Below are 24,467 nucleotides of genomic sequence, written 5' to 3'. Positions count from 1 at the left end.
TAGGGCCAACGGGTGGTTCCCTCCCCGTCGGGCGACATTCAATAGTTCCCCCGATTGTATACGAGATAATCTGGCATGGCTACCATATGATTCTTAGTCTTGATGCCAAGGAGCCCTGCAGTGATTCTTCGGCATTGGCTTGCGGAGGCAGAGCCGAGAAACGCGGAAATCACCGTGTTTTGGTATGCTGAGCTGAGTCAGGCTCAGTAGCATCGTTTGATACGTTCTGGGGCATGCATAAGGCAATCTGAGCCAGTCATTAGCGTTGCATCAGTTGGAAGAGATGGCATGGACATTGGTTGAGTAGGAAAGAGGGTGGTGTTAGCGTGCTGCGGTGCCGAGTTATCCAGCGGGGAATAAGCTGTAAGCATGGGTCTGGATACGCATACGTACTTTGTTTGGAGCTTGTCCTTGTTTGATAGCCATTTTTCGAGCTTCAGCTCCACTGTCGCAGGCTGATCCCTCGAAAAAGATGCGATGATGTGCATACTGGTCGGAGAAGAGTCGGCATTGCGACACCACAGACCTACCTTAACTCCGATCCCGATCATGTGACTGGATCTATAGATCAGACCGACTGCAGACCCTGGTCTGATCTACACCACCGTCCGCATCAGAAGATGAGTTCGTAACCTAAGATCCACAAAGCCGTAGGCCATATTATGGTGGTCTAGTGGGCTTGTTTAGGTCTCTGTTAGTTGTTGTGGATGGACTATAAAGACCTAGGTGCCCAGTTGCATTGTTATTGGTCTTCCGGCTACGCAGGCAAATCTAACATCCATAGATTCGACTGCATCTTGCATTAGTGCCTTGAGCTCTGCTCAAAATATACAGTGCCTAGAGACTATTAACATCACTGAATAATGGCAGGGACCAGACAGATACCCCTTCGCTAGACTGAGAGCGTGACATGGATTAAACTATTAACTCAACATCAAACTTTCTTTTCGATTTTTTGCTAAATGTTCACATAGTCTAACAGATATTTGCATGTTTTTGCTTATTTTCCCTTGTAGGGTCCGGCTAGCTGACCGTTGCCCGTCTCCTACTCCTAAACTCCAAACGCTATGCGGGAACCGGGGAAGTTCGACCAAAATAACAATAATAAGAGGCCCATTGTGGAATACAAACTGGTGATTAGATTATAGAAGCTCTTCGCATGTCCAATCTTCATACCTTTTCAACGCATCGTCGTCAGACATACTCCAGCGGCAGGGGAATGAAGCATTACTTACGTTCCATCCGGCAGGTACCGCCTGACGATAAGAGGAATCTTCTTCTGGGCCAGCTCCTTGAGAGCAATCTGCAGCGGATCGGTCTCTCCTTCGAGGTCAACAAGTACCGGCGCATTCAGACTGATTGGCTGTCAGTACAAGCTTCTTGTTTCCGCCGTCACTGTCCAGCATGGCGCAACGAACCTGATCTGCAGCGCCCTTGTACCCAGGACACGGGCCCTCTCGTATTTGGTCATGTACGGAGTTGTCGTGCGCTGGTCGTTAGGGATCTTCTTCGCCCGGGCCTGTTCTACCACCTTCCCAGCGTATCCTGCATTGGGATCGCCTGAAACGACCACGCGGTCACCGTTCACAGCGGGTGCATAAGTGCCATCGTCGTATCCTTCCGCGCCATCTTCACCTTCGACGTCTTCGGGGTTCAGAAAATCCTCGGGCTGGTCGTCATAGTCTTGTCCGGGCTCGTAGTCGTAGCTAATTGAGACCGTGTTAGAGGAAGCTAGCTTGAATGATGCGCAATCAAATGACAGGTGGAAATCAATTGTGTTGAAGATCTCAGATCCAGAGCGAACAGCGGTGCTCTTACTTTTCTTCAGCTTCGTGATCGCCGTAGTCGGACATTATGACGGATAAGTGCGACCGAACTCGAGGGATATGAGCTCAGGAAGAAGGCGAGAGGTGCAGCGAAAGGAGGGACAGGCTGAACAGCGGTTTCGCTTTGAGGATAAAGAAATCGATCACTGTCGCAACATCAAAAAGGCGGCGGAAAAGTTCCTGATGCCACTAGCCTGTTTGAGTATGGAGCTCTCACCGCCCTTCCTGCCCTGGCAAAATTTTGACCTATCGACAAATTTCTCCGACGGTGGAATTCTTGTTTATCGAATAATTCCTTTTTGACACCATTTTCATGTTCAAAATTTTGCCCTACGGTAGCTAGTGTGCTCCGTGAGCATGGGTAAAAAGAGGGCGTCGACAGGGGATTACCCCAGCCCAAAACGACTACAGAGAGAAGCGGCCGTTGATGAGACAGGTAAGCCGGCGCATACTATGGACCTAGGTCATTGTGGAAGCTAATTATGACGTTCAACATCAGACCTCATCTACGAAGAAGCATACTCTGAGGATGAGTACTCAGTACCCGATGATGCCAGCTTTAAGAGCGAGAGCCTTCACGAAACCCCAGCCACACCCATCTCAACAACCTCAGCGAGATATCCATCGGAGTTGAAAACTCACCGCTGCCCGTTTGAAGGCTGCAACAAGGCGTTCAATCGACCAGCCCGTCTCCAGGAGCACTTACGCTCGCACAACAACGAAAGGATCTTTGATTGTACCTATGACGGATGCGACAAAACCTTTCTGAGAGCCTCGCACCTGAACCACCATGTCAAAAGCGCCCATACTGGCACTCGAGACTACGTCTGTGATCGCCCGGACTGTGGAAAGAGCTTCGTGACGGGATCCCGACTTCGACGACATTTGGCTGCTCACGATGGGCAAGACAAGTACCGTTGTACCGAGCATCCACCCTGCAATGAGACCTTCCGCAAGCACTCGACGCTTCAGAAACACGTCCTGTCTGTGCACCTAAAACAGAAGCCGTTTCAATGCTCGCATGTCGATGCACAGACCGGAGAGAAATGTTCTATGGCATTTGAATCGGCGGGCAATCTTCGTGCGCACGAGAGCAGAGTCCACACGGAGAAGCGGTTCAGCTGTGCCGAGTGCTCTCAGCGTGTTGAGTCAAATGATCAAACGCCCATGCCTCCTCCTGTTACATTCCCCACATACTCCCTTCTCCAAGCGCATATCCGTACAGCACACCCGCCACAATGTCCTAACTGCTCAGTCACTTGCTCCTCGGCCCGTGAACTACGCCGCCATCTTGAAGTTGCCCACGGCAACGTCAGCCTCGACGACCGACGAATCTTCCCTTGCACAGTCCCTGGCTGTGATCGGAGTTTCACAAAGAAGGGCAATTTGACCGTCCATATCAGGACTGTTCATGACGGTGAGAAACGCTTCATATGCGGCGAAACAGACCTCTCAACGTCTAAACGCGTAACTGGTTGGTCCGGCGAGGGCTGCGGGAAGCGCTACGGCAGCAAGCTAGCTTTGGAGGAGCACATCCGTACCGCACATCTAGGCTTCCAAAACTCCAAAGCAGAACGACGACAGAGGCAAGGGAGACGACAATCAGACACACAAAATGCGAATCCTTCGGCCCTTGCAACTCTCACAGGAGAAGGCTATGCCGACGAAACCGGCCGCCAGATCACCTGTTTCGTCCATTCCTGCCCACACCGTTTTCTCCGCAACTACGATCTTTGGGTGCATATGGGTAGCAAGCACAGCTATACCGAAGACGATATTCGGGACCTCTTCCTTCAGCGAGCGCTACTCGGGAATGATCCAGAACCTGTCCCCGGGGACATGTTCGGGATTTACGGTCTGGAGTTCGACAACGAGAGTCCTTCCGCGACCACTCCATATCACCTAGGTTCTGTCTCCGGGCTTGCTCAGCATCGGCTCCCGAATATCGATACGAGCGGTGTACCGTATGCGCTTGATGATGCAGGGGAGCTGCCCGATTTTCCCCCGCATGAGCAAACGGATTACTTTGATTCTGATTTTCTGATGCACGAGTCCATATCTGCTTCTATGTCTGCGTCTGCGTCTACTTCCACGATACCCAACCCTGATAATATGGCGATGATTGATCCATTTTTAGATTATAGTATGGTTAGTTCTTAACGGGTGTTTTATCTCCTAGATATTTTTTTCTATAAACACAAGAACCGGAGAGCCTTTTCTCTCTTTCCGGAAAACGATAGTATTCCATATTAATTGCAGCAACTTATCTACCTCCGAGATTCAGACATAGAACCAAACGTAATGGAAGTCTATTGCCCCTAGTACCTCTATATCTAAACCAAGCAATAAGCATTGCTCCCCACAAACTTTTCTCAACCCTACATGCCCGAGCAACATACCGGAAATACCACCTTAAAGCCCCTACTACCAAGAATACCCATGCTCTATTCTATTCTGCCGGAATTACCAATTAAACACGCAACGAACGCATACACTCTATCACCCTTTGGTCATTAAATAAAACGCCTTCGGGGACGTTCACTATAGTCGATCCTTTGAGGCTGAAGGCCATTGGGAAGGAAGGCGCATGAACCCCCAGACTCAATCTGCAAGGCAAGATTAGCATCGCCCAACAACATCAAGCCGCGAACGAGTTCAAGCAAAGCTAGTGGAAGGACAAGAAGGTATCTATAGCAGGTTAGGTACCAGGATCAACAACCTCAAAGCCAGAAAGGGCAAGACAAGGCACCGTCAAGCATCATCGCCGTGCAACAATCCTCAAACCCACCCAATCAAAACCCTAGAGAGTGACTCATAGATGAAAAATCTGCCTGAAATGGTCAGCCTGTGTTTCACTAAACATAACTTCAAGTCTCGGCGGAAGGGTCCGGACAATGATGGGTAGAACATGAAAAATCCCCTCCCTGAACACTTTTTTTTCCCTTTCTTGAGTGGAGCAAACAGACAAGGACATAATGGACTGGGATGAGTAAGAGTTTGTACCTTTTGAGTGCCATAAGTAAGGTAAGTAAACTAAACTATGGGATTTGAACTTTGCCTCCAGATGGCTTTCGCCTTGCCTTGCCCCCTTTTTATATGGATTCTGAGGGGTATAGTGTCCCTGAGTTGAGATAAAGTGACGTAAACGAAAACGTGAAATTATGCGAGCGAGTCGGTTCTCTGGATAGCTGCTCCAATGTGTCGGAGACTGCCTGCTTAGCACCGCCAGAGCAGGACAGCCAACGACAAGGAGCGCAGACTGAGAGTTTCATGACGTGAATCTGACAAGAACACAAAAAAGAAAAAATCGAAGAAAGAAATGTGGTACCAACCGAACCCAGAAGAATCCTATCTTATCTGATACTCTTCGCACGAACGTGCACCAGGAGCCGCCCAACGTGTGTTGTGGTCTTCTCTATCATGATATGGCTGTGCTGTGTATTTGCAATTGAATAGATTTGGGGGGTAGAGAAGAGCTGCGGTATGCAACCTAGATCGAGATCGACTTAAGGTGACATGTATATCGCTCAGATTGTGATACACGACATGGCATGGAAGGGTTTTGGGGATTAGACGGTGCGATTGCGGTAGATGGTTGGGCTGTCCCGGGAAAAGGAGGGAAGGAGGTCGTCGTCTGACGAATGACTAGGAAATGGATTTATATTAGCTCGGGAAGTCGTGGCAAGGTAAAACTGAAGTGGGTTGGCTTACTTAAAATCGTTCTCCGGAGTGCACGGGGTGCTCGCCGGGCTTGCACGAGCAGGGAGATTAGTGATAATCTGAATATCACGAAGAGCGGAGCGACGACGGCCAGAGGGGGCGGTTGCGAGCTTAAAGTTGGGGACGTTGTGCTGCACATGAAGAGAGGTATCCTCGTAAAGCCTGGTTTGGAGATTATGGCTTGTTCTCCAAACATCCTCGAAGTAATCGGTGTTGCGATTGGGGAAACTGCCTTCCCTGGGAATGACGAGAGACGGAGAGAACTGAGCGCCTCCTGTTGAGCCTCGAAAGCGTATGAGATGTAACATGAAGCGCTGATGCTCGTCTGTGCCGGGTCTCGGAGGCTGGTTCATAACAAAGAGTCTAGCGACATCACAGAAAAGATGGACGGCTGGAAGCCCTCGTGCCACGCTGAGCCACAAAGCTGTTTTGAGCAGGAGATCAAGAACAGTGTTCTTGACTCCGGGAGAAGGCCAGCTCGCCAGATCCCCCTCCCCTGCCTCAGGAGCAGATAAACGAGGGGTCTTAGGAGAAATTGGTGGAAGCCAGCCGGCAGCTCTCGCGCGATCAGGCTCGGTCTTAGAGATATGGGCTTTGTAGAAACGGTAGAACGAAGTGAGTTCAATCTCAGTGCCGCTAAAGCTGTCCCAGTGTAGAGTCTTCATGCAAGTGTCAAGGCGCAGCTGCTTCATGCTGGTCATCGCTGTTCGTTGAAGTGAAACCGGAAGTGAACAGTACATGGTTTCTAAGAGGAGATTAGCAGAGAAGCACGTTGAGATCTCGTCAGAACTTACTATTCTCATGAAATGAGCTCATAGCGGCGAAGACATCGTCCTTGAAAGACTCAATCACCCTGACAGCGGCCTCCAACTGCTCACAAGCCCGAACGGGATCCGCGCGTCTAGTGTTCAGCCAGAAGATAGATTTCTTGGTTCCCTCGCGAATAGGCTCTAGTAACTTTCGCAGCATTTCCATTTCTGCCCCGAAATAGTTCTCGTCGATGCCACTGGTAGCGTTCGGGGCGATGTTTGGGGTGCCGTGGTATTGATGTCCCATCCAGTATTCCAAGCTCAACTGAACGTTCTGGAGCATCTCGAAGCTTGAAAACAAGAGTAGTAGGAGGTGAGCATAAGATCCTGGGAAGAGGTTCTCAGCTAAGTTGGGCAGCGAGGCGAGTATGACACCACCGAATGCTCCGGGATCGAAGCCTTTGGTGAACTGGCCCATCAAGTCGTCCAGCTTTTGGTTCTCCGCCTCGACGATCTGGGGGGCTTTCTTGTCAACTAAGGCATAGTCCCGAGCATCGAACAGGATGTCAACAGGACCGACGGGCTCGTCAACATGGGGCTTAGTAACAGCGGCCGGGGAAGCGTCAGACACATCCATCTTGAAGACTGTTTTGAGCAGACGACGATGGAGACGGTTGAAAAAGGCCTTTATAGAGGCCAGGAAAGACTACACAGGACCGGCGAAAGAAAGTAAACGAGCACAAGAGCAGACAGAAAGGAGTGACAGTAAAGAATGATTTGGGCAAGAAACTATCGGGTGCCTCACATCAAGATCTTAGTGAAAGAACCAAGTCCTTGCTGGTGGTGGATGTGTTGAAAGATGGAGACAAAATCAAGCAGAGAGAAAGTTGGGGGGATGAAGAAAACAAGACATGACGAGGGGAAGATGGGGTGCCTGGGGAAATCGGAGGATTGGTAAATGAGCAGATATGGGACAAAATGGGACAAAATGAGACGGATAGTGAATGATGTGATTCACCTCGATGGCAACCTGTAGAATCCCCTCATCCACGTGGTCAAAACCTGTAACTGCACGACAGAAGGCTCTGATAGTCAAGTTTGCGTAGTGATCGACTGTCATCTGGAGTAGTTATATAAGAGCTGGCATGTAGCGAGGTGACATCTATGGGGAGGTACAGTAAACACACTGCATCCACGCCTGACCAATCACGTAGCCGACTGCGAGTGACCAGGGACAGCCACCTGCTGCGCAGCCCTGGCTGCAGCACCTACCTAGTTCCTCTCTCTATTTCTTATGAACAATATACGGCTTGAGGTACGTTCCCAACCCCAAGAGCAAACTGTTGCAGACCACTACACTCAACTGATCTCGCAGTAATACTGGCCTTTACAGTGTGAGTTCCAGGACTCCTCTTGTGGATATCAATGCAGTCACTTCCCACAACTGCGATTCTACCACTCGGGTGAAAGAGCTTGATTGATTTATTTGCCATCTGACGGCGGAGGATTTGCTCATATCGAGCCAAAGAGGATTTAGCCGGGAGATAAGCAAGGCTATCCTTTGATGAGCTTTGTATGGTTTGGCCGTTTATTATCGAGACATTCCGCACATCGGTGAGCTTTATGCTTACATGGTACACGTCGTCCTCTATTGATAATGCGCAGGTATTAAGGCCAACGATATACTTGCGAGTCACGATGGATACACGGAGAAGAACACGTCACTCAACCAAGATTTGAAATCTCATGTCTTGAGGATACAGTAAGTGTGCATTCTGAAAATTGCTCAGAGGGCATCTCTGTAAGGATCAAGCCTCCGATGCAGTCTCTTTTGCTACAGTGGTGCTTCCTGGTTGTATCTGGTATCACGGATCCCGCTAACTGTTCTCGAATGATCTACGTGATGTTAGATGAAATTGTCTTCCGCGTTAGCCACGCCCAGCTTAGCCGGAAAGCTCATAAGCCCATGCTGTCCGGAGACAAGTCTCCTATATCCTTGTTGAAGAGAGCCTTTGCGGCTTCTCGAACGCATACGAGAAGACAGCTCCTTCTTTGTACGTTTCAGCGACATCGCTGGTAGCTTGTGCTCGGGTCACCTGGGACAGCTCTTTGAGGCATATGACTTTGAGGAGCAGGACCTTAAGGACCTGGTGGGCAGGATGACGAGCCCTAGTCCAGAACAGAGAATCACAGCAAAATACGCGCTCGAACACCTCCGGTTTGGCCTGCACACTTGGGGGCATATAACTGCAGTTTAAGCCTGAGTTTGGGATCCAGTGGCTGTCCGCAGCTTTTCCACACGACGCATGCACATCCGTGCCTCATTAGCCGATCCTTACTTGCCAAACTGAGGCATCATATTTCCGCATGCCGCAGAACATTGAGTCCTTTCCGTCTCACCATGTCCAAAGTCGCTTGAATCCACGCTATCTCCCGCTCGTGGCTATTCCCGGGTCGATTGAGCAGACTACTGGCCACAATGCCTAGCGCAGGGCTCACGGATAACGGACCAGCCAGCAGCATTTCATCGTTCAAAAAGTATTCCACGGATTGGCAGACTCGGTGGGCCATGGAGAGATATTCCACACAACGCTCGCGATGAGGCAGATGCCTTATCTTCGATAGAGAAACATGATCGACAAAACGGCTTGATGTTTCAGAGAGAGCAGTACTTTCTAAAAGCTGGTATAAATTGGAAAGACCGGACCATAGCATCGTCCGCGCTGCCCATAAAAGCATTAGGGTAGCACCTACTTGCGCGCTCTGGAAACAGAAAACGACTGCAAACAGAGGCCCCAAGTATCCATCAATGAAGGGCAAAGGTGCGGATCGTGACGGGAGCTCCCAGTATAGCACGTCTTCTGATCGCCGGATCCTTGTATCGATGCCGTCTAGTTGATTGTCAATTTGGCAACATTTATCAATCAACTCGAGTACAAGGTCAAGCCGCTGGGGAACATCTAGGTGGAACAACAATCCCACACGCTCAAGGATCGCAGGGGCTTGAGCAAGGCAATCAGTGACTAGGTCACGAAATGTCTTCGGGATATTCGTCCAAGGCCGTTCCACCCAAGAGAGCTCACACAGCTCTGTCGAGTGGCCTTCTTTCAACGCAAACAGGATCCATTGGTGAGATATCAGCAAACATACAGATTATTGTGCGGGGCTTAACGAAACCTACTTCTGGCACTCTCACACCAAGAAACAATCGATGTCCCGCTCCAACGGAGTGGGCATCCTGACCACGCGCCTGAACTAATGCAATGAGGCCACGACAGTGGTTGAAATAGCCCTCCGATCCTAAATTCGGGCACTCAAGAGCCTCATATAGACTGAGTGCCATGCACGCAGCCAAGGTTCCGTCTTCGAGCGCGAGATTTGGGCTTGCGAGTGCCTTGCGTAGCTGACACAGGGCCTGTGTATAGTATCTCAAGCTTTGTTTGACAAGAACAGAGTCACTGGACATATGTCCTAGCGCCGCGGCTGCGATTGCAGCGCTTGATGTCTCCAGTGCTTCGACCTTGGTGGGCAATTCTCCTAGTAGGGGAAGCCAGGAGAGAGAAGCCGCAAACCACTCAGATGGAAAGCAGCTTGACAGAAAGGCTTGCACTAGATTATGGCGTTCGATATGGCTGTGCATAATTGCATAGGCCAAGCTTGTCTCAGGAAAGAAAGGCCCCCTCTCTTGCCTGCCCTGAACGACACTGGTCAGACTTGAGATGGCATCACTTAGCCCCGTGTCTTGCTGCAACTTCAGCTCCTCCCCTTCAACAAAGTCTGTTTCAGATAGGGAGCGGGCTCTGAGGAATGTATGTGTCTTCTCGGCGGCTGGCTGGACCAACACGAAGACTGTCTCTTTCCGGTACCCGCCACATATGCGCTTCGAGCGTGTGCAGTTCCCACAGACCGGCTTTTGCTGATCACACTGGAAATCTGTTTCAGTGAGGTCTGTATATGTGCCTTTGACTGTGACTCACCGCAATCTTTCGTTTCCGGCAGGTGTTGCACCCTTTGGATTTGCCGGCTACTCCGACCATATCCAAAATGGGTCCGTGCTACGAAATCAGGACTGTGGTCTAGGAAGGATATTGAGATTGGGCAAGAAAGACCTCATGGCGTTCTCCGTCGATCGAAGCCGAAGTCTGTAAGGCGTCAGCCCAGGTGGAGCCTTGGTGAGCTTGTTTTGTACGCTAAACCTAAAGAGGGGCTGATCTTGCGAGCCCATATAAGGAGTATGGAGATATCCACGGAGTCATTGAACATGATTCCAGCACAGCCTGGTGCTTACGGACAGAAGCCGAGCTAGAAAAGTGATTATAAGATGCAGAGGATATCCACTTGAGACTTTGCAGTCCAGAAACCTAAACCTAACCCTGACATTCAATAACCTCGAATTCTCCATGTTTGGCAGCCATTCCAAGCTGAGCGTTGCTCAGATCGTGCTCTATATACCAGTGACAGTCACTGCACTATATCTCGCATGCTATCGACATAAGAGGCCCCGAATGTCATGGATCATCTTGACCATTTTCTCTTTGAGTGAGTTCTCACTTGTTACAGAGATGAAGCCAAAATATTTACCTGGTATACCTAACACAATTCACTTTCATTAGTTCGCATGACCGCAGGAGCTCTGGTCATCGCCTGGCAGCAGACATCCAGCACCGCCGTAATGATAGCATCAATCATCCTCCTTAATACCGGCGTGTTCCCTTTAATCGCTGCAACATTGGGCTTTATCCGGATCATGTATGTGTCAACAATCGACTACCTCCTATACTATGTACTACCCAGAGCCTAATGCCAACCCTAGAACATCCCTCGAGCACAACATGGGTCTATATATCAGACAGTGCCTTCGCCTCTCGCGCATTCTGTTCCTCATCGGAATTGGTCTGACAGTTGCAGGAGGCGTTTTGGAAGGAAGCGATACCATCAGCGACGTCCTCATCGGGCTCAAACTCGTCAAAGCAGGGTATATCGTTGTTGTAGTCTTTGCCGGGTGTCTGTTAGCCACGCAGGGATATCTCTGGACACAGTGGTATTGTCTCTTGGAGTCTAGTAGAACGGTATGTCGACCCAGTTCAATCCATCCCATCAGATAATTTTCAGATGATCTTGAAATAACCGTGTCTTCTTTCCTTAGATCCTCAAAGTCCTAGCCCTCGCAGCACCATTCATCATCGTCCGCATTGTGTACCTCTTCCTGTCTGTATATGAGGCTTCTGATGAGAGATGGAATGATCTGACTGGGCCTGTTATTCCGTTCCTGTTCATGGGTTTGGGGACGGAGTATATCGTTGTTTGGATGTATCTTGCGACGGGGTTCGTTATTCCTAGGAAGGAGGGCGCTGTGATGCTTGATGAAGGGGATAGAGAGGAAGAGGTGTGATGGGCTTGAAAGACGGATTTTTTTTAAGTAGGTTATGAGAATGGTTGTATATGGCTGTGGTGTACTCATAGAAGCGCCACCCGGACTCCTGTAGGAGGAAGCCAGGCGTGGCCATTGCGGCGTCCTTCTCACAGCTCCTCAAGTCAGACTCTTTAGCTTCTGCATATTCATCATCAGCAACGGACAATGGTTTCCCTCTATCTAGAACAAACGAAAAAACATCCTCTTCAATATCCCATACTTTCAAAACAGAGAACACTCCGACGGTCCGACCTTTCAAGTTTCAGCCCCCCCGGGTCCCACCGAAATTAGCGAGGATAGCGCACAGCTTGACAGCACTCAAGCATTCGCCTCAGCCACGATTCCTGTCGGAAATCCATCGTCACTCGTCCGATGTCAAGCAAGTTAATCCTGCACCTAATAATTCTAACCAGCTGTCGCAGTGTCGATCTCAACTGCATTGAAATGGCCCGCTGATCATTCAAAGTACGGTACCGTTGAGGTCATATCCGCCCGCCCCGTGGCCCTATTCTTGGAAGCGATCGTTCTGGAACACGCGTCGCTGACAACTTTCACGCAGGGACAGTACCAGGTTGGAATTTGTCTGGGAGATTCTCTTGGGAGTCGGGACTGGACTGGGCTTGACACGGAGAAGGGGCCGTGGTGTACCAGCGACAGTCTCCTGAAAGTGAAGGCAATAATTAACCAACAAGGGTAGTATTATTACTAGCAGTGATAAATCTCCGACTATTGATTGCGATTGCACATGTGTAATGTCAGCAGTTCGCAGTTCGCCAGCTCATTTAGCGAGTCAATAAAGTGCTGACTAGGCCCCCAGGTTCTGTGTACTCCGTAGTCCAGTGGCCTCCTTTCTGCAGTTTGCTTAGTTGCTGTCTGCACGAACTGTCATCAGGAGTTAGGGGTTTCCTGATAATAATCTCAGGAAAAGGAGAAGCAATAATCAATCATCAACTCCAGTCGATGATCGATTATCTCGGGCATTTATTTTGCGGAGCAGACTATCGCATCTAACAACAATAATGCGCTCGCTGGGCCCGGCTAGCACCCACTCGGATTGGCGCGGGCTCCCATCAAAGTCATCAACGACCACCGATTCGGGTAGGCGAGACTTGGCGCGAGCTATATTTGTCATGTTGTCTCGGTCGAAGGCTGGATTTTCTTGCCTCGTGGGGAGAATAAAGTTAAAGAGAAAGGGATGGAATGAGCGAGCTGGCGAGCTTGTGAGCCTGAGATATAGGGCAGGGCAGACAAGCGATCTAAGACATGCAGGGCTTGTGTTACTATATTTGGACGGCATCAGGAATTTTTCGCCTCAATTCAGGTCGCGAGCTGTGGATGTGATTGAGCCGCGTGATGAAGCGGTTTGGATTTGCGCTTGCGATTGTTGAATGAAATTTGGAACGGGAGAATGCATCAAGGGTAAGCAGTTTGGTTTCCATTGGTGTTGGGATCTAGACCAGCTGACGGAGGAGAAAAAGCATGGAGGGCCTATCAATTTTCAGGTACCAAGGAAGAAGAACCGGTGAGGATACACCCTGGAGGAGATCGGTGTAGATTTGGGACTGGATGCTGCAAGTGTTGAATCAGTTCAATCGATCTGGAACTGGAACGCACAGGTACATGCGCATACGTAGTGCAAGCGGTTGGATGTTGTATGTCTGGTTGAGGGACTGGAGTTACATGGTCAGCCACAGTGATGACGCCAGCCAGTTTGGACGCTGTGGACGGAATGTGCCACTCAGCCCTGTTCTTTTCGATACGGAGTACTGATCCTGTAGAGAGTTTGGAGAGAAACAGTATTGCTATTGATATCGTTATTCCAGAGCATTCTTTTGAGTATCTTCTGCATCTCATTGACTGAACTGTGGCTGAGACAATACGGAGGAGTAGCGTTCTGCTGGAGCAGAAAAAAACGGTTACACTTTCCACTCCACCAAGACGATCAACGACAACTCCACTCCGGAACCCCGTCAGGTCAGAGCCCGGTCTCTGGTCTCACCTCATGCTTTCTCATCTGTCCGATTGCTTGCTTCTTGTGTCACTCTCTCTCTCTCTCTCCTCTGTCTTCGCTTCCCGTCTTTCTTTCTTTTCCTCCTCCTCCTCTGCTTTGTCTTGGATAATCCTCCTCTCCCAAGGTAGTCAGTCTCCTCACCTTAGTGCCATCTGACTCGAATCAAGGTCAGGCGCTGACGACGACCCTAAGCTCGCGCCATTCCCCCAAGAGCAAATTCACCTTGGCCACCCGTCCATCGTTATCCTCCCCCCGTGTCATTCGCTACTCTCCCCACACGTTTCTTCGTTGCTTTCACTCCATGGACTCAGTTGTCTGGTGTTAATCTTGGCGGGTCTTGAGTCTTACTCTTGACACTGTGTTGCTATCTCCGTGCGGAGGACCCGGAACCCAAAACACCATCAACCTAGTCCCCTCCGCACCCCCCTCTTTCTTCCGCTCTTTTCCCTTCGTTCGCTCGTTTCTCACACATTACACCAACAACACCAGAGAAGCTGGCCTTCCTTTCCCTGTGCGAATCCAGCCGCCATCATGGTTCGCTCTCGCGGTGAGTCGCCCGCTCTGATTGGGTCGCTGCTATCTTGAGATCGATCCCCCGCTGACATCCCTTGCTTCTCTAGTGCTGTCGTTCCTCTCGTCGTTCGGTGGATCGTCCCGCAAAACGAGCCCAGATGGGAAACGACCGACTTCACAACTTCCTCCATCACGATATGAAACTCCGTCACCAGACAGACCCTCTCCGGTCGATGGCTCGCCGTCAAAAGCCGAACGGCGAATGTCCCGGCCGGGCTCAACGATCTTTAGCCACACCCCTCCGTTTATGCAATTAGCTGAAGACACTCCCGCCGAACTTCAGCGGATCTTTGCGTACATGAACAGCCATACAAATAAGCTGTACTACGAGGGGTATTTTCTAAAGCTGAATGATCTGGATACAAGTACGCTTGTCGTTTTTTTTCTTTTTTTCTTCTTCTACGGATTCAATGACTGATTGTGTTAGATGGCCGACCATGTGCGGATCGACAATGGGTGGAATGCTACGCGCAGCTAGTCGGAACAGTTCTATCTTTATGGGACGCTGCTGCGCTGGACGCAGCAGGCGACGCAAATGAAGTCCCTCCGACATTTATTAACCTCGCAGACGCTTCAGTCAAATCGGTGAGTTTTAGGATCTACCCGGTGTTGATGGCACTAACCAGTCAGATTGAAACTCTACCTACGCAGAACCAAGCAGGTGCACAGTCTTTGCAGAACGTCCTGAGTGTCTCGTCTGCGGGTCAAAATCGATACCTGTTACACTTTGAATCTTTCGATTTCCTTGTGCAATGGACCGCTGCAATCCGTCTGGCAATTTACGAACACACCTGCCTTTATGAAGCATACACCGGTTCCATAATCGCTGCTAAAGGCCGGGAATTGAATAACATTCGAGCCATCCTGGAGCGTAACCGCTTTAAACACGAAGATTGGGCTCGGGTACGATTTGGAGCTGGGACTCCGTGGAAGCGCTGCTGGTTCGTGATCACCCCACCGGACGAGAAGGAGCTACAGAAGGCAAGGAAAACGATGAAAAAGAAGTCGGCGTACGATCGTGCTCCGAGGCTAGTGATTGGAAGCATCAAGTTCTACGAGACGAAAAAGACGAAGAAAGTAAAACCGATAGCGACAATTACCGACGCATATTGCGCCTACGCCATTTACCCTCAATCGAAGGCTTTGATTGACCAATCAACGCTGATCAAGATTGAAGGAAACTTTGTTTTGCATTCACAGTCAGAGTCCAAGGTGGAGGGTTTCGTTTTCGTTATGCCAGAAGTCCATCCTGCCGTGAGTGGATTCGAAATCATGCTTCAATTCCTGATGCCGACATTCGATACCTTCGGCCTGTACGGCCGCCCAAATCGTCTGATTGCTGCGGTCAACCACGTTAAGAGTATCATGTTCGCATTTCCCGATCAAGACCGCTATGACTACCTCGATATTTCGGATATTGCAAATCTCATGCAGACCCCTGGAGCTCAAAACTGGAATGAAGCTGAGTGGAGAAAGCAGCTCAAGGATGCAACCGCACGCCGGATGGCAAACGCCGACAGCAGGACCAGTAGCCTCGCCACAAGCAGACCGCGTTTCCGCTCGAGTCTCCCTACTCGATTCAGCAACGTTCCCGAACAGCCCCAACCCAAAGGACCTTTGGCTCAGTATGCATTCAACCAATCGGTGGATGCCGTAGTAAAACAGGTGCCGAAGGAGCAACCACCTCCGCACTCGCGAAGCATGTCTGATACAGCTGGATTCGCCCCCAGACCGCTCCAGAGCTCTGCAATGGAAGACTCGGCAGCGTCTTCTGCCCAAGATTTGTCGGAAAGTCCTGTTGCTGGCGCTTCCCCTAACCGAAGCAGCTCGGATGAGGATTTCAACTGCTACTCTGCTCAAGGCCCTTATTTGAACACGGCACATGTACCCTCGCGAGAATTCGTTGCTCCGCTGCCACCAACGCTAACCCACGATCCCACTGAGAGACCTATTACCAGACCGCAACCTTCACCGGATATGCGCAAGGCCACCGCTCGCATGTCGGATGCCACTCTTGCACAACTTGTTGCTGCCGGTGGATTGAAGATGGGAGATCGACCTACAACCGCAGCAAGTCAGAGCAGCAGCATTTACACTGGCAGCCCTGTGCGACCAAGCTCGTCTCATACGGCTTCTAACGCCCCTCGACTTGCTCCAGGGTCCGATGGGTACGCTTATCAGCAACCTCAACAAGAACAGGGACCTCCGGTGCCTGAGCATACCTATGCCGCCTACAGTGGTAATTCCTCACCTAAGCCGAACCGACAAAGCACCCAGAGCATCCGCATTGATACTGATAAGGCTGTCAAGCGAAAGCCAATCAGCCAGACCCCGCAGGTAGTTAGCCCACAAACTTCTGTTGGTGAACCGAGCTTTGACGATCTCCGGCATACCGTGGACGAGGATGCTATGAACTTGATTGGAATTGTTAATCCCCCTGTATATCATGCGCCAAAGCGGCCAGTTCATGTTGAAGAAGAGAGTGTTTACGATGACGACGCATCCGCTACATCGCCTGATTACGCTAGCACTAAGGGATCTCTGTACAGCAAGAACTCCGTCAAGTCAATTCCCAAGCCGAGAATGGGTGTTATGAAGACTGTAGGAACGGAGCCTCAGCCGAAAGATGTGGTGATTGGTGATGCTCATTACGCTTTGAAGGATAAGCCGGAGCACAACCCGGACATTCCCTCGATCGATTTTGGTCCAACTATGACCCTGCTACCGAACACTGGGCGCCCGAGCACGTCAGACACGCTGAAGAAGTTTGACCATCACAGGTCCGGATCCGACGCCACCGAAAAGCGGCTCTCTCAAATGGAGCGCAACAATCACTCCAGATCACCAAGCCGGGACGAGTTCCGACGGAGTGTTTTGTGGCAGCCAGGGATGGCTGTCCCGCGCCCGGTAACCCCAGGCGGTCTCACCCCAGAGCAATTTGTGCAACAGCGAGCGGCCCCTAGCCCACCACTTCATGTCCACCACCGAACTCCTTCTACCTCGACAACAACACCGCCTCCGCGCCCTGTTTCTGGTGATTGGGTGGCCCATACCCGGTCACAATCGCAAATAAGCCTGAACCGTGATAGCCAGCAGCGGCCCAAGTCTCGCGGTGCTAGCAGCATGATGAACTACAACGACATCTCAGCCCATCTTTCTGCCCGAGAGCAAGAGCACGTGGCTCGTATGACCGGTTCGTCGTTCTTCAACCTGTCCACTGACAAGCAAAAGACACCGCCTCCTGTCAATCCTATGGGTCTGGTCGGAGCCATTGACGCTCGGGAGCAGGAGAAGAAGCTTATGAAGGAGGGAATGTCGAATCAGATGGTACAACATGCGATTGCTCAGCGCCAGCACCACTGGCAACATCAGCCGCAGCCGCAACCGCAGCTAGCACCTGCGACCCCTCCTCACTCCTACGGTGTCCAAGCTGGAGCGCAGAGTGTCTACAACATGCCCACTGCTAGTCGAACATGGGACGCCCTGAACCAGTCCTACCGACCTGAAGAGCCTCGACGCCAGTCATGGTACAACCAGTTGTCAGCACAGTCACAGCCGAGCCCACAAATGTACCAGGCAAACCGACCGCATACTCAACACGGCTACCTCGATAACACCAACACACCACACTACTAAACACCTCTCCTTTCTCCTAACCTCTTCTTTTTTTTCTCCTACGGTCCTACCCTCTATCTCACATCACCCGTTTTGCTCTCCCATATGATCTACACTTGATCTATCATTTCCTTTCCTGTTTTTGGCACTGCGTATCGACACTTGCATCTTAGACCTAGATCTTACTTACCCTCCTTCAATCTCTCTTGTTGCTTTCTCTTTTGTCACTTTCTCGTTTTGCAGTCCTACAGCGTACTCGCTTGTTCATTGGCGGAGTTGTGAGAACGGCCGGCGCTGAGTTTCTTTTTTATTTTCATATTCAGATTGAGATTGCTATCGTTTTGTGGATTGACTTTCTCTTTCGCATAGTCATGCGCACACTGGCACTAGTACGGCACTGTTCTTCTGGGAAAATGGTGTTTAGGTTGCGTTACCTGCAAAGGTTATTTCGATGGCAATATATATACTCTTGTCAATCAATATCTCATTGTCATGTTATGGAATACATATACCTTGTAGTAGCCTCTAGATCTCAATCTCAAGTGTCTAGAAAAGGCATGTGACTTTGTGGGGGCAGGTACCTGCCATCCCTTGATGAACCACCTCATCCCGCAGCTTACCAACTTGTCAAGACGTTCGATTTCAAGTCCGGCAGGGAAGTGCAAGTCCTGCATATTTCTGAGGTTATCCCCTGGCATCTACACTCAGCCTTACCAATTTCATCAACGCCAATACATGCTCCATCGGAATCTGAAGTCCCAACCTTGAAACAACACAACATACGATCCAAAGCAAACGCTCCACAAACAACCAGCATACTGAAATACCCACCGTTCATCCGTCCATCCGAGTTCCAGGTTTCCTCAAAACTTTGAACAGCAGCTCAACCCTGAGTGGGTTAGGTCTGGCTAGATAGGTTGTGGAGCTTCCTGCATGATCTTCATCTAGTCTACGATCGCCACGAAGATCGAGATCTGGATGAGGCAGGGGAGTCACGAATGTGACGTAAAGGTAATTGAAATAACCTGAAGTCTCGGGCGATCCGACAAGGGGTCGAAGCATTGCTGCCCAATAATGCTGGGAGGATCATGAACATCATGCTGATGGTGATTGCCAATCTCTAGGTAAAAGCTGGAGACGTGCGAGGCGGACAATAATGTCAGTGTGCAGACCCTCAAAGTTTGGGTGCTTATTTGCTGGAATGTACACTTTACTAACTGGATTTAAGCTCTTAGACTAGGTGAATGATGCAATTAACGAACTTGATCGACATATAAAAACATACTGGATGCTTATGGCTATATTTACCAGGTCGTAGGTACGTATACACAGACTCCAAGTTCGCAGACACATCTCATTCCCTGTTCCTAGACAGAACCAAAACCACCAACCCAATCCAACATCGCCAAACTCACCATGAACCCCTCCTCCAGCTACACCCCCGCAGAAATTCTCTTCGACGGCCTCGGCGCCCGCTATGAGACCGCCTACTCTTCCAGCCCCAACTTCCTCACATTCCTATCCTCAGTTATAACCACTCTCCCGCCACATAGCAGGGTGCTGGATATCGGCTGCGGCACCGGCGTCCCCGTATCCAGCATGATTGCGTCAGCAGGGCACAATGTGCACGGGCTCGACGTCTCCGGTGAGATGGTGAAGCTTGCAAGGGCGAGGGTTAAGTCAGGGACTTTTGAGAAAGCGGATATGAGAAGTTGGAGTCCGGCCGGGGCTGAAACTGGATTTGACGCCGCATTCGTGGTATTTTCGCTCTACCAGGTGAGCCCTGCGGAGACGATGAAATTGTGCTATCGATTTGGGGAGTGGATAGCTCCTGGTGGTGTGTTGGTGGTTGGGACGACGCCGAGTGGGTGGTTACCATCTCTTGAGGATGAAACTGATAATAATAGTGAAGGCAATAACGGCCTATACGTTGAAGACCCCACGTATAACGCAGTACGCCATGTTGGAAAACGCTGGATGGGGAGTCGCACGATCGAGACGTTTTTCTCAGAGGAGACGTGGCGCGGGATGTTGGCGGGAGCTGGATTCGAGGTTGAGCGCGAGGAGTACTATGATTTTGAACCGCAGGATGCGAGCCATCGTGTCACGGAGAGACATCATTTTTTTGTTGCAAGGAGGAAGGCAGGCGTGCCGTTGCTTGGACCGTATCCTTTGCCGATGGGATTGACGGGTTTGTCGGAGGTAGCGAGGCCCGTGAGGGGATTTCTGGATCGGGTGGTGAGCGCTGAGTTGGATGGTTTGAGATTGAGTGGGACAGTGCTTTGTATGGGGGGTGGTAAGTGGTGCTGTCTTTCCATTCTTGCGCTTCTTCGCTTCGTGGCATACTGATAAATAGGTCAGAGTCCCGTTTCACGGGCCCTAATATCCAGAGCTTCTCTGAATTTCCCTTCGAAACCCTCCCCTTTGCTCCGAATACCTTCACCATAACCATCTGCCCGCATGTTCTAGACTCTACGCCTGACGTACCGAAGGCAATATCCGAACTCGTGCGCGTCACCGCACGCACGCCAGAGTCACAGATGATATTCCTTCAAGCGGCGCCTGATAATGAGGTGGTTCAATTACTCAACGCAAACGTTCAGCATCAAGGTCTGCTCCTAGCAACTGCAATGGAGGAGTTACGAGCACAGGGCTTTGAGGTGCTGAATCTCAAGAGAGTTCGTGCTTGGTATGAGTTCTCTGAGGTAGATGGAAGTGATAGATGTCGTGTTGCGGCGGAGACGCTGTCTGGGCTTTATCAAGGAGGGCGACGGGAGGATGATAATGATATGGAGGAGTTGAGACGGAGGTTAGCGCTGTATTTCCTGGATGAGACGACGACGGTAGGGTATGACATGGTTATGCTTACAACGAGGGCGTCTGCTTGAAGAGTATATCTGGTATAGGAGAATGAGCTACACGATGTATTCAAGGTTGATGTAGATATATTGAACTACGCATGAGTTGCTGATAGTAAGTTGAATATAAGCAGGTCCTTGATAACAGAAAGATGAATCTTAACGGGCCCTGACTCTCATAGGGTAGTATTGGGAATTTCTCCATCCCTAAGCCACTGCTTCATCTTGCCCATTGCTCTCCAGGCCCGTCTCCTCCACATCCTCACAACACTCCTACCTGTCCTATCCCACAGACCTCCATCCTTTTCTCATCATAGCCATCAGCAATTCACCCAATCCCTTCTCGTATCGAGATAATCCTCAATATTTTCTAGCCGCAACTGGTGATAATGAGCCCCCTCTTCCCGATTCTTCACAGATGAATATTCGGCGACTATACCACCCTCAAACCAGCAATAGTCTCAGCAGTACACTCTTCCAGATAAAATCAGGAATGAACCCGCATCTCTCGTCAGATCTTTACCGGGCAGGAGGCCCGAGTCGAAGGCAGCGACTGTCCAGCTCTTTTCCTCTTGTTGTGGGAGGACTACACGACTACGTTGCAGGCTACACCTCTTTGTCCTCCTACTGGGGCTCATAGAACACGAATCATCTTTCTTGCTGGGCAGCTCGTTGCTGATTGCACCAATTCTGAATCGCCATCCACGCAGTCAGACGACAAGGGTCCGTTGGGATCAAACACTACATACGACTCCGCCTCCGCGTTTCCAAGTTTATGGTCACTTCGACTTTGCCTTAACAACCTCAGCCTGACAGAAAATGTCTCAGAACACACCAGGTACGAGGACGCGTGGTCTTTGACAGTTAATCGTCAAGAAAGCTGATGCGGTGTCTCGTGCTCTCTCAGATTCAGCGGAACTTCGCAGGCAGCTCGAAGAAGAGCGAACAGCCAGGAATAAGATCATTATTGAGCAGCTCAAAGCGGGGTCAGTATTTCATCTTTCCACGAACAGACTTGACAGCAGAATCTTACCCTTTTCATGTCGTTTATCAGGAAATCAGAAAGAGTCATCGTTATTCTCGTTCTCGGCCCTACCGGTGCGGGCAAGACGAACTTTATCAAGCTTTTAACGGGTCAAGATATACCAGTGTGGGAGAAGCTTGCGAGTGGTATGTCTGACCGTGTATTCCTAAAGTCACCTTGTCTGAGCCCAGTGGCACAGGGACCCTCAAATCATGTGCTGTGTTGGAAGAACTAGATGACAGGATGTTCCTGTTTATCGACACGCCTGGATTCGGTCACTCCGACTTACCGAATCGCGAGGTCGAATCCGCAATCTACGATTTACTTGGAAATTTTACTCGCTGGCTTGGTGGGATCTATGGCATCGTATACGTCGACGACATTCGCACTGAGCGGCAAACCTCAGGGAAGCGGGACAGCTTTAGATTTCTGTACGACTTGGTACACAACACTTGCCCTCTCTTGACTCTTGTCACCACACACTGGGATTGTATAGCACCGAAAGAGCGAGCCAGATGCGATGCTCGGGAGGAAGAGCTTAAGGATCTATGGAGGGAAAAGTTCAATATGCATGAAGGCCTCTTTCTCCGATGCGAGGCAAGCGCAAGCGAGGATGATCTGGACTATCTAACAGAGAGGGCGAGATTGATGGCCCGTATTACCAATATTTATAGTGCACCAGCCGTTGAGCTTACACCCTTGGCCATGCCCTTCTCGGATTGGAGCTGGGGCCAAGCGGGCATGTACGCTGTGGAAGTTATTGGAGATGCTTCTTTGGCAATCCTCAAGGCCACCAACGGTGTTCATATCATTCTTCACCTAGGTTGAAGGTTCTCGATTAAAGAAAGGTAATCCTAATCTGGAAAGCACATATAGTTACTCGATTGATTGGCGAGGCACATTAGACATTACCTCCGAGACCTGCGCTCGGTGTCTTGAATTTTTTACACTAGCTTGAGCCATACTTCCCCTATAATCCCTCGATGCTTTGAGCGAGGTCAAAGGCTCAAAAGGCATGCATGTACTAAATATCAAACATGTACTGGCAACGACAGAAACCATGTTAGGAGCATAGAACTGGAGGACACAAAAGGTGAGCCACCGCCAGCCCGCCTTACAGCCAAGTAGGGGAGATATATCTCTACGGCGCTATCTCGTAATAGGCTCAAGCCACTGGTATGCATCTCGAGTGAGGGGCTGACTGCATCAGCACAATTCCCCACTTACTATGCATGTAGCTCTAAGCTAAGTTCTGCAGAACAAGCAAGAGCTGTACTTGTTCAGCATCCTGTTTTTAATACAATAAAACAAGTTTGGTTCCCAATACCTTGATGCCATAAGGACTGACATTACAAGCTTTGGTCCAGCCTGCACAAGCAGTTCTACTTCGGCCAAGACAATGACGATTGTACTCGGCTCATCTTGGCAGTGGAAGACGGTGCTCCTAGCTCCCTCCTTCCACCTTTGCAGCCTTGGTCTCGACTCCTTGGCCATCCTAGAGCTGCAACGTGCAGACTGATTTTTTCACCGACTTGTGCATCAAAGTCAATTTTATGGAGCTGGATGAGAGGACGACATTGTAGATTCTGTGTTGTGACCAGTACGCGCCACAGCACCCAAACCACAAGACCAACCCCTCGAAAAAAACCCGGACCATCTTCAGACGATCCATCCCGAATGAGTGTATGTTGTGCGCCGTCGAACGGTCGCCAGTCTCACCCACTACCATCACAGTGGCAATCTCAGCGACAAATCAAGCCCTACCCCGCGAGCACAGCCCCTGTCCCCAAGAGCGCCTAGTCCCGAACCGTGGGGTATAAGAGGCGCATGATATCAACCTCACCGCCATAGTATGATGTCGTTCTTCGAATGACAGCAGGTTCTGGTGGTCACCGACCAGCCGTGGTGTGATGTGATGTGATGTCGGCCGGTTTGAGTCATGATGTAGTAGTATTGACTAGTTAGTAGTAGCCTAGTAGGGAGTGCCACTGGTGGTGGGGAGCTGTGGGTGTGGGTATTTAAATAAGGTTCTTATGTCTGTTCCCGTCGACCTACCTAAAAACTACCTATATATATTGCTTTTCATCTGCACTGCGCTCTGCACTCTACACTCTGCATCCGTATCTGCATCTATACAAGTATACTTCGTCTATCTACCATCTACCACACACCTCATCCACCACCACCAACCAAACCAAATCCAGGTCTACAACCACACAAACTCATCCAAAATGTGCTTCGGCTCCAAAGCAAAACCCACCACCTCCTCCCCAGGACCCGAAAAACACTCCGTCGTCGACGACGATTCACCCTCCTCCCCGCCTCAACCCCGCCGCCCCTCGCACTTCTCCACCCACAGCAACAAGAGCTACAACTACAACTATAACCCCTACACCAGGGACTACGACTACCGCGCGGGCTACGAGAACTCGTTTACGCCGAAGGGGAGATCGAAGAGTCAGTCCGCGCAGGGAGGGCAGGGACTGGGACAGAAGGCGGGACAGACGCATTTGACGCCGGAGTAGATCGCTGCGCGATAGAGGAGGATAGCAGAGGGGGGAGATCGAGGCCGCGGCGATGAGTTGATTTAATTCGGGCTTATGCATGCATGGTATTGTAGGCGCCTCGATTGATCAGCGGGAGATGGGGCGAAGGAGCCTCAGGAAGGCTAGAGTCGA

General features: G+C 50.4%; 10 protein-coding genes across 10 annotated transcripts; 7 read left to right on the top strand and 3 right to left on the bottom strand.

Moving 5' to 3' along the window:
- Window positions 1-714: 714 nt before the first annotated feature.
- Window positions 715-1,979, bottom strand: BJY04DRAFT_189656 (DNA-directed RNA polymerase core subunit RPO26). Its single transcript, XM_073711405.1, has 4 exons — window positions 1,819-1,979; window positions 1,419-1,706; window positions 1,236-1,355; window positions 715-1,176 (listed from the first exon to the last, which is right to left on the bottom strand). Exons 1-4 carry the CDS (start codon window positions 1,851-1,853, stop codon window positions 1,143-1,145), a joined length of 477 nt encoding a protein of 158 aa, XP_073571155.1. The 5' UTR covers window positions 1,854-1,979; the 3' UTR covers window positions 715-1,142.
- A 140-nt stretch (window positions 1,980-2,119) lies between these two features.
- Window positions 2,120-4,045, top strand: BJY04DRAFT_189655 (uncharacterized protein). The gene is made up of 2 exons (XM_073711404.1): window positions 2,120-2,262; window positions 2,326-4,045. Exons 1-2 carry the CDS (start codon window positions 2,184-2,186, stop codon window positions 3,984-3,986), a joined length of 1,740 nt encoding a protein of 579 aa, XP_073571154.1. The 5' UTR covers window positions 2,120-2,183; the 3' UTR covers window positions 3,987-4,045.
- A 1,350-nt stretch (window positions 4,046-5,395) lies between these two features.
- Window positions 5,396-6,932, bottom strand: BJY04DRAFT_218506 (uncharacterized protein; the record flags this gene model as incomplete). Its single annotated transcript, XM_073716324.1, has 3 exons — window positions 5,396-5,471; window positions 5,538-6,291; window positions 6,341-6,932. 3 exons carry the CDS (start codon window positions 6,930-6,932, stop codon window positions 5,396-5,398), a joined length of 1,422 nt encoding a protein of 473 aa, XP_073571153.1.
- Window positions 6,933-8,002: 1,070 nt separating this feature from the next.
- Window positions 8,003-8,513, top strand: BJY04DRAFT_63761 (uncharacterized protein). Its single transcript, XM_073720779.1, has one exon. The coding sequence runs from the start codon at window positions 8,115-8,117 to the stop codon at window positions 8,373-8,375; it is 261 nt and encodes an 86-aa protein (XP_073571152.1). The 5' UTR covers window positions 8,003-8,114; the 3' UTR covers window positions 8,376-8,513.
- BJY04DRAFT_189654 (Zn(II)2Cys6 transcription factor domain-containing protein) lies at window positions 8,003-10,420 on the bottom strand. The gene is made up of 3 exons (XM_073711403.1): window positions 10,273-10,420; window positions 9,477-10,220; window positions 8,003-9,418 (listed from the first exon to the last, which is right to left on the bottom strand). The coding sequence occupies exons 1-3, from the start codon at window positions 10,330-10,332 to the stop codon at window positions 8,651-8,653; spliced, it is 1,572 nt and encodes a 523-aa protein (XP_073571151.1). The 5' UTR covers window positions 10,333-10,420; the 3' UTR covers window positions 8,003-8,650.
- Window positions 10,421-10,800: 380 nt separating this feature from the next.
- Window positions 10,801-11,687, top strand: BJY04DRAFT_218505 (uncharacterized protein; the record flags this gene model as incomplete). Its single annotated transcript, XM_073716323.1, has 4 exons — window positions 10,801-10,834; window positions 10,909-11,044; window positions 11,109-11,364; window positions 11,442-11,687. 4 exons carry the CDS (start codon window positions 10,801-10,803, stop codon window positions 11,685-11,687), a joined length of 672 nt encoding a protein of 223 aa, XP_073571150.1.
- Window positions 11,688-13,677: 1,990 nt separating this feature from the next.
- On the top strand, window positions 13,678-18,397 carry BJY04DRAFT_189644 (PH domain protein). The gene is made up of 4 exons (XM_073711402.1): window positions 13,678-14,266; window positions 14,340-14,657; window positions 14,720-14,877; window positions 14,923-18,397. The coding sequence occupies exons 1-4, from the start codon at window positions 14,251-14,253 to the stop codon at window positions 17,926-17,928; spliced, it is 3,498 nt and encodes a 1,165-aa protein (XP_073571149.1). The 5' UTR covers window positions 13,678-14,250; the 3' UTR covers window positions 17,929-18,397.
- A 926-nt stretch (window positions 18,398-19,323) lies between these two features.
- On the top strand, window positions 19,324-20,795 carry BJY04DRAFT_218503 (uncharacterized protein; the record flags this gene model as incomplete). The annotated part of the gene is made up of 2 exons (XM_073716322.1): window positions 19,324-20,203; window positions 20,269-20,795. 2 exons carry the CDS (start codon window positions 19,324-19,326, stop codon window positions 20,793-20,795), a joined length of 1,407 nt encoding a protein of 468 aa, XP_073571148.1.
- A 1,010-nt stretch (window positions 20,796-21,805) lies between these two features.
- On the top strand, window positions 21,806-22,617 carry BJY04DRAFT_218502 (GTPase domain-containing protein; the record flags this gene model as incomplete). The annotated part of the gene is made up of 2 exons (XM_073716321.1): window positions 21,806-21,935; window positions 21,989-22,617. The coding sequence occupies 2 exons, from the start codon at window positions 21,806-21,808 to the stop codon at window positions 22,615-22,617; spliced, it is 759 nt and encodes a 252-aa protein (XP_073571147.1).
- A 1,205-nt stretch (window positions 22,618-23,822) lies between these two features.
- BJY04DRAFT_218501 (uncharacterized protein) lies at window positions 23,823-24,314 on the top strand (the record flags this gene model as incomplete). The annotated part of the gene is made up of 1 exon (XM_073716320.1): window positions 23,823-24,314. The coding sequence occupies one exon, from the start codon at window positions 23,823-23,825 to the stop codon at window positions 24,312-24,314; it is 492 nt and encodes a 163-aa protein (XP_073571146.1).
- Window positions 24,315-24,467: the final 153 nt, after the last annotated feature.

This window comes from Aspergillus karnatakaensis, assembly GCF_047715665.1.
Source record: "Aspergillus karnatakaensis strain CBS 102800 unplaced genomic scaffold BJY04scaffold_25, whole genome shotgun sequence".
Taxonomy (NCBI): domain Eukaryota; kingdom Fungi; phylum Ascomycota; class Eurotiomycetes; order Eurotiales; family Aspergillaceae; genus Aspergillus; species Aspergillus karnatakaensis.
The sequence above is the reverse complement of the archived record's forward strand: the minus strand, read 5'-3'. Positions and strand labels throughout refer to the sequence as shown.

What these genes read in the sequence shown, in the direction of transcription:
- BJY04DRAFT_189656 (XM_073711405.1), bottom strand. Translation starts at nt 1,853, where the DNA reads ATGTCCGACTACGGCGATCACGAAGCTGAAGAAAA. An exon ending in ACAAGGGCGCTGCAGATCAG is followed by an intron (nt 1,356 to 1,418) that starts GTTCGTTGCGCC and finishes ACAGCCAATCAG; the next exon opens with TCTGAATGCGCCGGTACTTG. An exon ending in CGGTACCTGCCGGATGGAAC is followed by an intron (nt 1,177 to 1,235) that starts GTAAGTAATGCT and finishes TGCGTTGAAAAG; the next exon opens with GTATGAAGATTGGACATGCG.
- BJY04DRAFT_189655 (XM_073711404.1), top strand. Translation starts at nt 2,184, where the DNA reads ATGGGTAAAAAGAGGGCGTCGACAGGGGATTACCCCAGCCCAAAACGA. An exon ending in AGCGGCCGTTGATGAGACAG is followed by an intron (nt 2,263 to 2,325) that starts GTAAGCCGGCGC and finishes GTTCAACATCAG; the next exon opens with ACCTCATCTACGAAGAAGCA.
- BJY04DRAFT_63761 (XM_073720779.1), top strand. Translation starts at nt 8,115, where the DNA reads ATGCAGTCTCTTTTGCTACAGTGGTGCTTCCTGGTTGTATCTGGTATC.
- BJY04DRAFT_189654 (XM_073711403.1), bottom strand. Translation starts at nt 10,332, where the DNA reads ATGGTCGGAGTAGCCGGCAAATCCAAAGGGTGCAACACCTGCCGGAAA. An exon ending in GCCGGAAACGAAAGATTGCG is followed by an intron (nt 10,221 to 10,272) that starts GTGAGTCACAGT and finishes ACAGATTTCCAG; the next exon opens with TGTGATCAGCAAAAGCCGGT. An exon ending in TTGGTGTGAGAGTGCCAGAA is followed by an intron (nt 9,419 to 9,476) that starts GTAGGTTTCGTT and finishes TCTCACCAATGG; the next exon opens with ATCCTGTTTGCGTTGAAAGA.
- BJY04DRAFT_189644 (XM_073711402.1), top strand. An exon ending in GCTGAATGATCTGGATACAA is followed by an intron (nt 14,658 to 14,719) that starts GTACGCTTGTCG and finishes TGATTGTGTTAG; the next exon opens with ATGGCCGACCATGTGCGGAT. An exon ending in CAGACGCTTCAGTCAAATCG is followed by an intron (nt 14,878 to 14,922) that starts GTGAGTTTTAGG and finishes CTAACCAGTCAG; the next exon opens with ATTGAAACTCTACCTACGCA.